The sequence below is a fragment of the Mastigoproctus giganteus genome, chromosome 9 (assembly GCF_048544385.1).
Source record: "Mastigoproctus giganteus isolate SK-2022 chromosome 9, ASM4854438v1, whole genome shotgun sequence".
NCBI lineage: Eukaryota > Metazoa > Arthropoda > Arachnida > Uropygi > Thelyphonidae > Mastigoproctus > Mastigoproctus giganteus.
The window spans coordinates 103,420,925-103,435,453 of NC_143583.1; the positions used below are offsets into that span (position 1 = coordinate 103,420,925).

The 14,529-nt window shown below is 38.3% G+C and overlaps 1 protein-coding gene across 1 annotated transcript in view; it reads right to left on the reverse strand.

Moving 5' to 3' along the window:
• Window positions 1-14,529, reverse strand: part of LOC150080606 (A disintegrin and metalloproteinase with thrombospondin motifs 6-like) — a 518,673-nt gene that overhangs the window by 32,178 nt on the left and 471,966 nt on the right. The window contains exon 24 of the mRNA XM_090381965.1: window positions 9,520-9,670. Coding sequence (XP_090238091.1) covers window positions 9,520-9,670 — 151 coding nt within the window. The remainder of the gene's footprint in view (window positions 1-9,519; window positions 9,671-14,529) is intronic.

A 14,529-nucleotide genomic window follows, 5' to 3' on the forward strand; every position in this document is an offset into this window, starting at 1 on the left:
TTTTCTTTGCTTCCATCTTCATCTACAATTGAAATTTCATTTGAATTTAATTTCGATTTCTTAAGCAATTCAATATGGTTGTCAAAGTAACATTGTTTCACGCATCATTCAATAAATTTATAGCATCCAATATTGATATAGACTCAGTAATTTTCTCTTCTCTTTGACTGAGCAGATGTAGAAATAGAAGTCTTTTATAAAATCCTTTCAAACTCTTGATTACACCTATGTCCATTGGTTGTAAAATTAACAGCATTAGGAGGAAGAAACACTAGCTTAACGTAGGATAAATTTTTAATGGGGATGTGCAGGACAGTTATCAATTAAAGCATTCCTTTGTCCTCTTCAAGGATAGCTCCTTATTCCAATCATTTACTTATTGCCAAAAAATATCCAAAGTCATCCAAGCTTTCTTGTTTGCAGTGTAATCCACAGGAAGCTTCTTTATGTTTTTTGAAATGCCGAGGTTTTAAGGTTTTTTTTTTAACAGTTCCTGTCATATTTACGCATACAAGCACCGTCAAGTGAGCCTTTGATTTTTTCCACCAACACATTTTTTCCCTTTGAATTTAAATGTATTATCAGGTGTGAAATTATAAAAAAGTCCTGTTTTGTCTGCATTGTAGATGTCTTCGTCATTGAAATCTTTCCTGATTTCTGCCCAAACATCGTCAATCCATTCCTTTGCCATTATTGGATCTGCAGATCGATATTTTCCACTAATTTTTGCATAAACAATGTTATGTCGGTTTTTATATCAATCCAGCCAACCGTTGTTACACACAAATTTGTTGCGTCCAAATTGTTTAGCAAATTTTTCCGCTTGAGCCTTCAAGATCAGACCGTCCAGGGGCTCACAGCGGTGAGTATGGGCTTGGCACACCCAGGGTCCAATAATAAGAACAATAATAAAAATCCAGCACTTCTTTGTGTGGTGAACCATTGAAGCAATGCTTCATCGATGTTTGTAACCTCGCACTTTCTAAATTCCTCCCACCCGGTTATGTTCTTTTCCAGTGCTGATATCTAAACATCTTTATTCTTCCACAATGTCAATAAACTTGAAGAGGACAAAGAAAACTTTCTGCACACTTCAAAATTATATTTTCACCATGTTCTAACTGGTGCAAAATTAATTTTGACTTTTTTGTGAATCAAGAGACACTTCCTTTTGTTAGTATACATGTTTCCGAAGGAAGGGTTCATTTCTAACTGATTTTACTTTAAAATGATAAAGTGATCTGCATACAAAGTTCTTAGAAGTCCCGAAATAAATTTATGGTTCAGTGAATACAAGACAATCTGTAAATAGGATAATGCGACAAGCCAGTGCACTATTGTAGAGCCTCCCCGTCCCCAAAAGGACAAGGTCATAAACCGGCTGTTAATCCTGATGCGATGCGGGTGGTCATAAAAGCTTAAGTCGCCCTTTTCATTTTTGTCTATTCCAAGAATTGGGTTTTTTTGACCCCGAGCAATGAAGAATGTTTGCATAGTTACCAAAATTTGTTCGGTATATCCGTGTAGTATGGCTTTTTGCTTGTTATAGCCATGATCTCGTTATTTCCATGCAGGTTATAACCAAGTTCGACCATATATATATATATATATATATATATACATACAGTGTAAAGTGTAAAATGTGTTTGGGGTCAAACGGCACCAGGGGTTTCCCCCATCTCCGCGTAGTTTACATTGTCGCGTGATACAGTACGCTGTAAAGGCCAGAGATTTAAAAGTGTATGGATATTGTACATGAGTAGCGTTGTGTACCGTTGTTCTTCTGGCCATTTAGCCGCCAGGCCTCCGCTGAGGCCAGACATTGCCCACACTTCGCCCCGTGGAGGCAGACCAGGTACACCAATATTTTAAATAAGTACTCTGGCAGGTCCTGCCACCTAGTTTCCTGAGATTTCAGTGGCTAGGACCTAAAAAAAAATAATAATAAAAAATAAAATAAATAAAATTAAAAATAACTAAGTAATAAAAAAAAAAAAAAAAAAAATTGAGAGGTTATCGCGTGGTAGTTGTGCTAGAATTGTGAGGCCAAAAATTGTGGGTGAATCTAATTTGGCTGTAGTTAAGTTTGAATGTGTGGGGCATTCGCTTGTGTGCAGGTAGAGTGGGAGGGAGACTGAAGGCTGGGGGGGCGACAGACAGCATTCATCCACACTTTCCCTTCTGGTGGGGCATGCCCATGCCCCACCAGAAGGGAAAGTGTGGGTGGCAAGGAGGGAAGGAGACAGAGGGACTGTCACCTCCCCCCCCCTGGCCAGGGAAAGGGAAGAAAAGTGGGCCAGGCAAGGGCGCCAGGTCAGATCGCCAATAAGGCTAGTGTGCAGAGAGGCTCTGCAGTTTCTTCAGTCGGTGGAATGTCATTTCTGGGACATTGTCCCGTCCGAGGTTTACAAAAGTCCAGTTTATTTTGTAGCCATTCATTGGTTAGGATCCCATCCGAGGTTATTTAGTCCAGTCAGTTTGGATGTGCATTTGCAATTTCATTTTGTTCCTTCTGTTATGAAGTCGGATCCCTGCGGGTTTGATTTGTTCTGGTGGTCCTTAGTGGTGTTGAATTGTTTTTCAGATTATGGGCAGCTTTGATGGGTACTTGCATTCTCTTCATTGCAGTGGTTGCGGCTGGGGGAAGGTCCATCTTCTGCTGAAGAGGCCCTGAGCGAATTTTGTTAGAACTTTGTAGCTGTCTTCTTCTTCAAGGATGAGGTGTTCCTGGTTTTGCAGTGTGAATCGAATTTCAGTGATGAGCCGGCAGCGTAGATCTTGATACAGGTGACAGTGATACATGAGGTGTTCCCATGTTTCTGTTTGGCCACAGTGGCAGAGAGGAGTGTCACTGAGTCGGAAGCTTGATTACTTGTGTCTGAATGCACCGTGTCCGGTGAGTAGGTATGTGACCAGGAGTCCTGGAGACAGCCAGTGGGGATATTTTGGATATACCGTCTGAATTGTCGGCACAAATTTCCGGGTGATTTCACCTTTGATTGAATTTTCCCAGTGGGTTTGCCAGGTCTGTTGGAGATGCAGTGTGAGTCGCTTCTTTTCCATTTTAGGGTCATTGGCTAAGTCAATCGTGTAGTTCAGGCAGGTGGACGTTTTTCCTTTGCTGAGGTGGTGTAGGATTCCGCGATGAACGATCTCCAGGTCCAGGGGGAGGGCACCCATAAGGACCTGTAGCACGTGAGTACTCACCGTCCTGCAGGCTCTGGAGATCGTTAGCAGGGTATATCTTTGTATCGTCTCGAGTTTTCTCCTGTTGACCGCGGTGGTCGCTTTGTGGTACCAGACTCCGGAGGCATATGAAATGGCTGGCAGGAATACTGTCGTATAGAAGAGGGCGAGGGTCCTTTTCCTCAAGCCCCAGTCCTTACGGGTGACTCTTGCAAAGAGTGCAGAATAGTTTCTGATTTTATTCCTGATGTATGTCAGATGTGGTGTGAAGGATAGATTCCTATCGAGCATGACTCCCAAATGTTTTAATTCTGTTACGAGTTTGACGGTTTCCCCTGGACTTTGATTTGGGGAGGCCTCCTAATATCTAGGTTCTCTCTGAGTAGGACTGAACATGTCTTGGTTGGAGAAATTGTGAGTTTGTTGTTGTCAGCCCAGTCTTGCAGGATAGTGACTGCTCTATTTGCAGAGTTCTCTAATTGTGCTCTGGAGTCCTCAGCAAGCATCAGAATAAGATCGTCTGCGTAAGCCTGGGATGTGACATTTCCAAGGTTGAGATTTAGGAAGCCGTCTAGGACAACATTCCAAAGAAGAGGGCCCAGAACGGAACCCTGTGGGCATCCTCTGTGTATCAACCGTGATACGGAGCAATACAGAGTAGTGACTGTGACTGATCTGTCTGAGAGGTATGTACTGATGCATTTGTATAGATTTGCTGGCAGGTTAGCCTCCCGGAGCCTGCCAAGGACACTTGGCCACCAGAGAGTGTCAAACACCCCAGCAAAATCTATTGCGATGACGAGGAAGTACTTTCGGTTGGTTGTGGTTGTGGCGTTAACAATATTTTCCAATGCATCTACGGTGGAGTGTCCTTTTCTGAACCCGAACTGATTTCGGGATTGAAGGCCTACGTTTGAGTAGTGAGTTTCTATCCGATTTCGTAGAAGGTGTTCCATCAATTTGCTCAGTACGGATAGTAAGGCTATGGGTCTGTAGGACCCTGGGAGATCCTGCTGCTTTGTTGGATTTTTGAGGATGAGCCGAAGCGTTGCCATTTTCCAGGTGTGTGGGAAATAGCCTTCTTTTAGGCACTGGTTAAATAAATTTAGTATTTTTTCTGGGATAGTCTCAACTGCCTTTTTTAAGATTTCTGGCTCTAATAAGTCTGCAACTGGCGATTTCTTGTTTCTTAGTTTGGCGGCTGCAAGGTCCAGTTCGATCCTAGTAAAGGGCTCCTCTTCGATTGTTGTGTAGGTACTATTTCTTAGGCAGAGCGATGTTTGTTCTGGGGTGGTTGGATCCAGGTGTTTCTGGAACATGGCATCTAGGATATTATTGATGGATTCCTGCCACGTTTTGATGTACTCCCCTTGTGGCTTCTTGGTTGTGGGGATGACTTTGCCTCTGGGGAGTTTATTTGTGGTCACTCTGTAGACCACTCCCTAGGGGTTGTCGTTTCCAACTGTGGATACTAGGTGCTCCCAGGAGCGTTGTTTTCTTTCACGGATCTTTGCTGTATATTGATTCCTGGCCGTTCGGTACTGTTGTCGTAGTGCTTCCACCTCTACTGCAGGCAAGCTATGCCTGGCACGTTGAAAATTTTTTCGGCAGGTGTTTACCACACGTCTGAGTTGTTGTAATTCTGGGGACCACCAGGGAACAGCTCCCGGAGTAGGTTTTTTCCGCTTTATGGAATTGTTTGCTGCATCTGTGATAAGCTTGACAATTTTAGCTTGGTGTCCATCTGGGTCTAGTCCTTCTGTGTCAAGTGCTTGAGCGGCTGTATGTAATGACTCCTGGAAGAGAGGCCAGTCTGCCTTCTCAACAGCATATCTGTGTTGCATTTGTATATTATATATATATACAGTAAACCCCTGCTATTCGCGGTCACTGATTTAATATAAAGTGAAACCTAAAAAAATGTGAATTTTAAATCGCCGTGAACATTTTCCGCCATAAAAAAACATGGGCGTGGCTAAAATTATCTTTCCCGGTCAAACCAGCGCTCAGTAGGTGGGGGGAGAGGGGTGACAAAATCGCGAGCGTGGATGTTTCTCGCTAATCCTTGTTCAGTATGTGTTATACACTTGTCATGGCAGGTTGTCATTTGCTTTTAATTTATATGCTTATAAATTGAATAAATTTATCAATTTATAAATTGATATGCTTACAAAAGTGAAAAATCTACAGTTTTGCAGTATAAAACAGACTTTTTTTGAGTTTGTTAACAGAAGAAAGTGACTTTATTGTGGACAAGTTCTTTTCTAACCCCTACAAAAATATGGCTACGAATAACAAGGGAATTGTGAAAAGATCAAAGAAGGTGATGACATTTGCGAATAAAATTCAGTTATTAGACAAAATTTCTAATGGTGAAAGTGTCTCGTCAGTGGCAAAACATTATAAAATCAATAAATCAATGATACGATCAATCAAGAAATCGGAAGAAAAACTCAGCCGTAGTGTTCGTGAAAACACGCTAATTGCTTCAAAAATTTGCTCTGTAACTCGTGATGTTAAATTAAAAAAAAATGGAAAAAGCTTTAAATCTGTGGATAGAAGACCGAACTCAAAATAAAATTCCATTGAGTTCGCTCATCATTCGTGAAAAGGCAAAACTCCTTTATCAACACTTTAGCGAAACTGGTGATAGCACTGGCGGGATAAGTTTTATTAGCTATAGCAAAGGCGCTGGTTGAAAGATTTGTTTGAAATTTCTAATAAATATTACATTTAATATTAAATTGTTTCTTATTTTCATTTTATTAAATTGTTTCTTATTTTCATTTCGATGCCTTATGCTTTCATTTCACTATGTACTGTCTATGTACATAGTCATATTATGAAGGTACATATAACACATACATAGACAAAATTTTAGACTAATTTTTCTTATATATTTCATACTTTGGAACGGAACCCCTTTATTACTATGGGAGCCATAACTCAGTATTCACGTTTTCGGTATTCGCGGCATTTCTCAGGAATGTAACCCCCACGAATAGCGGGGGTTTACTGTGTATCATCATCAGCCATTTTCAATCCACTGTAGGATGAAGGCCTCTCCAGAAACTTTCCAGTTCCTTCTGTATTGAGCACTGGCCATCCATTTACTACCCACAAACTCATGAATTTCATCTATCCATCTCTGCCTTTGTCTTCCAGGATTTCTTCTAGCTCCTCTTGGGTACCATTCTGTTATTTTTTTAGTCCATCTGTCATCATGTCTTCGAGCTATGTGTCCTGCCCAAGACCATTTTAGTTCTTTAGTTTTGATAAGAATGTCCTTTATTTGAGTTTGCTGCCTAATCCACGTGTTTCTCTTCTTATCTAACAGTCTGATTCCCAATATAATTCGTTCCATCCTTCGCTGTGTAGTTCTCAGCTTCTCTTCCAGTCTTTTGGTGAGTGCCCAAGTTTCACTTCCATAAGTCATGGTGGGGAGTATACATTGATTCATTATTTTACGTTTCAGACAAACTGGGATTTTGCTCTTCAGTATGTGACTATATTTCCTGAATGCTATCCATCCAAAATTTATTCTTCTCTTGACTTCCAGCCATTTATCATTATTACAGCTAATAACTTGTCCCAGATAAGTATATGACTCCACCTTTTCAATTACTGCTCCTTCAATCATTATTTCCCTTTCTGTGGCATACTTGTTCATCATTACTTTTGTTTTAGCCATATTCATCTTTAGTCCTAAATCCTTACTAACTGTGCATAACTGATTAAGATTTTCCTCTAATTCTTTGGGATCATGGCTTATGACCACAATGTCATCTGCAAATCGTAAATGGTTTAGGTACTCTCCGTTCACATTGACTCCTTTCTGCAACCAGTCTAATCTTCTGAAAGCTTCCTCAAGGGCAGCAGTAAACAGCTTCGGAGATATTGTGTCTCCTTGTCGAACTCCTTTCTCAATTTTAAATTTCCTATTGTCTTTGTCTAGTCTAATGAAGGAAGTAGCACTCTCATATATTTTCTTCAAAATCATAATATGTGAGGTATCTATGCCTTGTCTTTCTAGTGCCCGAAACATTGCCTTATGCTGTATGGAGTCAAATGCCTTTTCATAATCCACAAATGCCAGGCATAATGGTGTTTTATATTCATTTGCTTTCTCCATTAGCTGTGATATTACGTGAAGGTGATCCATAGTTGAGAATCCTGTCCTAAAGCCAGCTTGCTCTTTAGTTGATTCTCATCAAGTATTCTTTCTAATCTGTTAGTAATGACCCTTATGAACAACTTGTAGATGTGGGATCACAAGCTAATTGGTCTATAATTTCCAATTTTGCTGCATAAGCAGCAAAACCATGATTGCATTTTTCCACTGATTAGGCATCATACCTTTTTGGATGCACTTTGTGAAGAGCCTTGCCAGTTTTTGTGTTATGTCTCTTCCTCCCAATTTTAACAACTCTACAGTAACTTCATCTTCCCCTGGGGCTTTCTGATTCTTCATTTTTTTCAATGCATGTTCTACCTCATCAGGAAGAATATCATGTACAATGTATGTCGTATGTGTTGCTACTTTGCAATCCATCTTCCTCACTGCTGGCATCATTCCCTATAGTAGTCTTCTGCTATTTGAATTATGCCCTCTCTGCTGTTTATAAGTACACCATTGCTATTCTTCAGTTTCAGTATCATTTGTCTTGCTGTATTACTGCTCATGGCTGCTGATTTAAATCCTTTGTTTTCCCTTAATGCTTGTTCTACTTTTCTTGTGTTAAACCTTCTTATGTCCTCTCTGAGTCTCTTTCTAATGGCTTTGCATAACTCAGTATACTCAATTTTCTCCCTGTCAGTGTTTTTCTTGCTCTTCATTTGTCGTCTTCGGTTCATCATGACAAGTGTTTCTTGACTAATTTTTTCTTCTTTGGATTTCTTTTTCCCTATAGGTTTCTTGGGCTTTATCACTTTCAGAAAGTTGTAATATTCCTCGTCGATACCTTGGTCCTGAGCAGTCTGCAGAAGCTCAAACTTGTTCTTAAGTTCCAGTACATACTGCTTTTTCTCCTCTTCTGTTATTTCAAAGATCTTTGTATTATTTACTCAAGTCAGTTTTTTCCTTTCCTTTCCTACATCTAACTCAGTATACTCAATTTTCTCACTTTGCATAACTCAGTATACTCAATTTTCTCACTTTGCATAACTCAGTATACTCAATTATATATATATATAAAAATTTTTATCACATATTCTAACCACAGTTTTTCTGTTTTCCTCTTCTGTCTTTTATTCTCTCCCCACCTCTCTCTCTCTCATTTATATTCCTTATTTTTGCACAATGTGTTGTTGGATATTGCTTTATGCAGCCACTTACGTTCGTGGGTTTCTACTTTTATTGTTATTTCTTTCCTTCTTTTCTTAATCTTTTATTATTATTAACTCTTATAGGTTACACATGTTGGATATTTCTTTAGGCAGCCAGTTACATTTGTAATTTTCTATATATATTTTTTTCCCTAGTGCATGTAATGTGTGCGAGTTGCATTGTTTTGCCCTGCTCATACTGCCCTCTATAATCTGGTTTTATATTTTGTTATCAACTTCATTCTGGCAGTAATCGGATCTAGGGGTGAGTGCTTAAGCTTTTCTGTTTTTTTTTTCTATTGTTGCATTAGGGCCTCTGTAATGTAATTTTATTGCTTCAGAAGGTGAACATTTTAGTTCATGTTCGCCTACGTCTGATGCATTGCATTTGAAATGCACTAATTTTCATGGCCGTTGTATCCAGTGGCCCTATGAAGAGAATGGTTGCAACTGTCGCTGTGGTTTTGTCTTACATATATTTTTTTGTGGCTGGTTTATTGTGTCCCCTTAGTAATATTTCATATTTTTTTGGCCTTGGTGGTTCTCAAGATGCAAGTCTAAATTTATTACTTATTGGCTCATAATTTTGGCTATTGCCCCTTTGTCTAATATTTTTATAAAATATTTTTTATCACATATTCCAAACAGATTTCTATTTCCTCTTCTGTCTTTGTTATTTATTTATTTGTTTTTTTCACTCATTTTCCACTCCCCCTCTCTCTAATTTATATACCTCATTTTTGCATGATGTGTTGTTGGATATTGCTTTATGCAGCCATTTATGTTCATGGTTTTCTATTTTTTGCTATTTCTTTCCTTTTCTTAATCTTTTATTATTATTAACTTTATATATATATATATATATATATATATATATATATATATATATATATATAATTCACTTCCTAAGGTATGCAAGTTATAGTCAGGACACCGCTGATGCAAGCAATTAAGTTATAGTTAGTTACAAGCATTTATAGAAATATAGGAACATTTCTTTAAAAATACCTGAATTGTTTTCTGGACACTCGTCAGTATTACAAGATTGTCGATGAGTAGGCTTATCTTCAGAATTGCAGCCTAAGGCAGGTTCTTGGGATGTGTGATTTATACATTTGATGTGACGGATTTGATATCCTCCTCCACAAGTTACAGAGCACTGAAAGAAATGCAATAAAATGAAATGATTATTTATGCTCAACATTCAGTTTCTAAGACTGATTATACTTGCAGTACAAGATACATCAAAGACAACTCTGGTTGCAAACTTCCATTGAAAGGAAAATGAACATATATACAGAGAGTAGATTATTTTCTTAGCCATGTGGTGTGCTACTTTGTGTTCTATTTTGTATTGATTTTTCTCTTTTCTATCTCCCTTTGCAATTAGGGCATTTTGGTTATGACACTGAATATTCCTGATTGTTATAATCTTCAGATCCAAACTTGGAATAAGTGGAGATTCCTGGGCAACGGGTTTGAGAGTGCTCAAATTTTTGAAGCTGTAATATCAAAGTAGATCGGGGATTGTGGTCGTATATGGTACATTAAATATTCAGCTTTAAACCCTAGTGAGGAGTTAAGTATATCAGTGGTTAATACAGTGGATCCCTGCTTTACGATATTAAGCCATTCCAGAACACCATCATATCATGAAAATATCATAATGGGAACCCAATAACACATTGTTTTTGATAATTCATTCCAAGACCTTGGGAAAGTGAAATTTTTGCTATAAAACTAAGCGATTTATCTTTCTAAAAAGGCGATTTTTTATAATGAAATTGTACATATTGATTAAAAAAATTGATTAAAACTAATATATTGATTAAAGCACAACACATAAAATCGCTTCAACTAAAGGATGCAAAAACAAAACACAGCCAACACATTTACAATGGTTGCTATTGGCTGAGAGGAAGGACCACGTGGCCCGGTCGGAGACTATCTTAAGCCCAAGTGAAATAAGTAGGCACCTCTTAAAATGGTCACTGATTATTAGAATCAGCCGCTTTATTCAAATTTCAGAAAACCAATTTAAATCATTAAACTGCAATACACTCTCATCATTATCATATGTTCAGTTATAAGAATCAATTTTTAATGCCTTTGTGATATTTTTCTAAAGCACATTTCTGGAGGTCACAACCATAAAACAATAAACAAAATTTGCATTTTCTAGTTTATTGGGCTTTTCTGTTAGTGCAGTCTATTATAAATGGGTAGTAAACTCGATCTTATTGCATTTGCAATAATACTGATAGGCGGAATTCTGTGGGATTTTGTTATTATGGTGAAATGTGTTTCCCCTTCCATGGAATCTTCAATCATATAAAAAACAAATTTTCAAAATCTTCTCTTCATTCCTATTTTTTTAATTTTCGTAAACTCGTTACTCCATGTCTCACTTGTGTGTATCGTGTTAGTTGGAATTTTATACATGCCATGTTCTTCATTATCGATTACTTATCTTTTTTTGTTTTAAATTTTACAACCCCCTCCCGCAATAAAAAATTTCAGTGAACAGAAATATCAATTAGTTAACATGTAAATTATACAGTATTAATTAAGCTATGTACATAAGTGTAAATTTATTTTTATTTTGCTAACCTGTGGAATTTATTCTTCTGATTTTCAAGTATCATTTAATTTTGTTAATTGCCAAGGTAATAAAGCATAAATATGTGCTTTAAATCTTTACTTTTATAGCCTGTAGATAATACTTCTCCTATTTTCACTTATCAGAATTGCCGTTTAATAGAATTGAAATTCAATTTGCAAACGGGATCACAATAACCGCTGCTTACCACACATCATAAAGTGATTTGATTGTAAAGTGAACCAATTGTAAAGTGGAGGTACACTGTATAACGGTTTGTGTAGGGGTAATATTTCCCTCTCTGTTCACTACTATGAACTTCTGTTCTTTCAGTTCTATTCCTCATTTGGGATATTGAGGTCTCACCCTGAGATTACTCTTTTTTTATTAAAATGCTGAATAACTCCTCACACATGAGGAGTTATTCAGCGAGACGAATGCCAGAGGTGTATTCAAGCTAGATGGCAGTAAGCTAGATTATCTCGTAATAACTGAGAGTAAAGTGGAGGAGAAATTGTTGAAGATAAACACAAGAAAGGCACCTGGGGTGGATGGGATCTATCCAGTTATATTAAAGGAGGCAGCAAAGGAAGTAAGCAAACCCTTAGCCATAATTATGAGAGCTTCCTTGGACTCAGGGGAGGTACCCATAGACTGGAGATGTGCAAATGTGACCCCAATTCACAAAGGAGGATCAAAGGCTGACACAAGTAATTATAGACCTGTGAGTTTAACTTCTGTTCCAGGAAAATTAATGGAGGCACTGATTAAAGAAGCACTGCGGGATCATCTAGACAAGACTTCAGTTATAGCTCGGACAAAGCATGGTTTTGTTAAGGGAAAGTCTTGCCTGACCAATTTGATTGGATACTATGATGCAGTCATAAAAGAACTGGATGCAGGGAATAACTTTGATATTATATATTTGGATCTTAGAAAGGCTTTTGATACTGTTGCACATGGAAGACTGCGCACAAATTGGAGCAGTGTGGCATTGGAGGCAAATTGCTGCCATGGATAAAGGGATGATTGAGGGGGAGAAGACAGAGAGCGGTAATTCAATGGACACTGCTCATCGTGGACTAAAGTTATTAGTGGAGTCCCTCAGAGTTCAGTGTTGGGTCCATTATTGTTTTCTGTATTTATAAATGATATTAATGATGGTATATCAAGCTTAATGTCCAAGTTTGCAGAAGATACAAAGGTTGGCAGGGTGGTTAAGGACACTATTGACGCTATGCTGCTACAAAAGGATCTGGAAAGGTTGAGCAGATGGGCTGAGAGGTGGCAAATGAAGTTCAACATTGACAAATGTAAAGTACTACATACAGGAAACAGCAACCCCAGAGCAACGTATCAACTCTGTGGTACTACACTGACAGTGGTAGAGAATGAAAAGGACCTGGGGGTAATTGTGCAGGCAGATATGAAGTTCTCTGAGCAGTGCAGATGGGCTGCAAGAGTAGCTCATGGTGTCTCGTCAATGATATACAGGAATTTTTCTAGAAGGGATAAGGAGGTGATTATTCCCTTGTATAAGGCAATGGTCAAGCCACACCTTGAGTACTGTATACAGGTCTGGGGGATTCATTTCAAGAAGGATGTAGAGCTGCTGGAACGAGTACAGAGAAGGGTAACAAGATTAGTGAATGGAACAAAGGGTTGCTCTTACGAAGAAAGGCTTAAGTTTTGCAAATTACAGTGTCTGGAGACTAGGCACCGGTGAGGTAAACTGATAGAGGTGTATAAAGCCTTGAATGGTTTGAGCATGCTCAATGCCTATGGGATTCTTGCTCAGAATAAACACCTGAGTGGGCATAAATTCAGATTAAGGAAAGATAGATGTAGGATAGATGTGCGGAAATTTGCCTTTAGCCAGCAGGTAGTTGGTTGGTGGAACAGACTTCCATCCCTTATTGTGGAAGTTGATAGACTAAATAAATTTAAGGCTCAGCTGGACAGGTATTTCGAACGAACGGAGGGGTGAAATGGAAGTGGGTTTTTTTTTTTTTTTGGCTGATGCTGCATAAGCTTGCTTTCTTGCATCATATGCCTCTACTAATGCTAAGTACAGGTCAGTGTTGAAAAAAGGCACAACATAGGGTTAAATTTGAAGGTGTCTGAAATTCTGACCAGATATGATAAGAAGTATCACAGGATGGGATACACTTAAATTGAAAGGGTGAAAGAATATTTGCTGATGCTATCGAGGCAGTGTTAGGTGGGTCAGAAAACTGCTAACTTGTGGGATTCACAGTCTAATAGATTAACAGTAGCCACAGGCAGAGATGAAAGTGATTCTTGCACTGCTTCTATTGGAATAAGCAGCAGCCTGGAAAGCGAGGTATTGGGGTTTTCAAGAACTGCTGGGAGTCATCATAGAAAAAGTAAATACATGGGTTGTGTTAGAGTAACTAAGAGTAAGAACAGGTGCACGTATACTTGCATGTACACCAATGCTAGAAGTATAGTAAATAAATTTGATGAATTTGAGGTGCTGGTGAAGACACCAAAGGCTGATGTTGTTGGGATATCAGAGACATGGTGTCTCACAGATATAAGGAATGCAGAGCTGGAATTTGGGGAGTACAATGTGTACAGAAAGGATAAACAGGATAGAAGAGGAGGAGGGGTGATGCTGTTAGTTAAGAAACATAAAATCTAAGTAAGTGCATCCAATTGACATGGGTGGATAGTGCAGTGTTGAGTCAGTTTGGTGTGACATGACCAATGGGAAAACCAAGTTGAGAGTAGGAGTGTGTTATAGGCCTAATGATTCTAATGAGTACAGTGAACAACTGTACAGAGAAATAGAGTGAGCCAGTAAATCAGATTGTCTTATAATAGGCAATTTTAACTTCAGATATAGACTGGAACTTGTGGATTGATCACTCGCACACTAGCAAGACTTTTTCGGATTTATTGGATATTTGTTTTCTACAGCAGCATCTTTGAGAGGCAGTCGGAGGGAGTAATACTCTTTACCTGATTATAAGCAGTGATTCTTCGTGCATTAAGAATCTGCAGATAAAGGAACCACTAGTTGGCAGTGATCACAGTGTACTGATATGGGATTTACTTAAAGATGCAACTACCATAAGGGGTAAAGGGAAGTTTTTTAGCTTTATGTATAGGTGACTACAGTGGTCTCAGACAGGTTTTTAAATTCCATACAGTGGGACCAACTGATGATGTTATCAACAGCAAATACTATATGGGAAGCTTTCAAGGAATTAATCTTGGAAACTACTAGGCTTTTCATCATCATCGTCATACAAGTTTATAGCAACGACCAACTAACTAGTTAAAATAAATTTATTAAAATAAACAAATGATATATACATAAAATATTAAAACAGAAATAAAATAAAAGCATTAAAATACAATAAGATAAAAGCATTAAAATACACAGAAGCTTT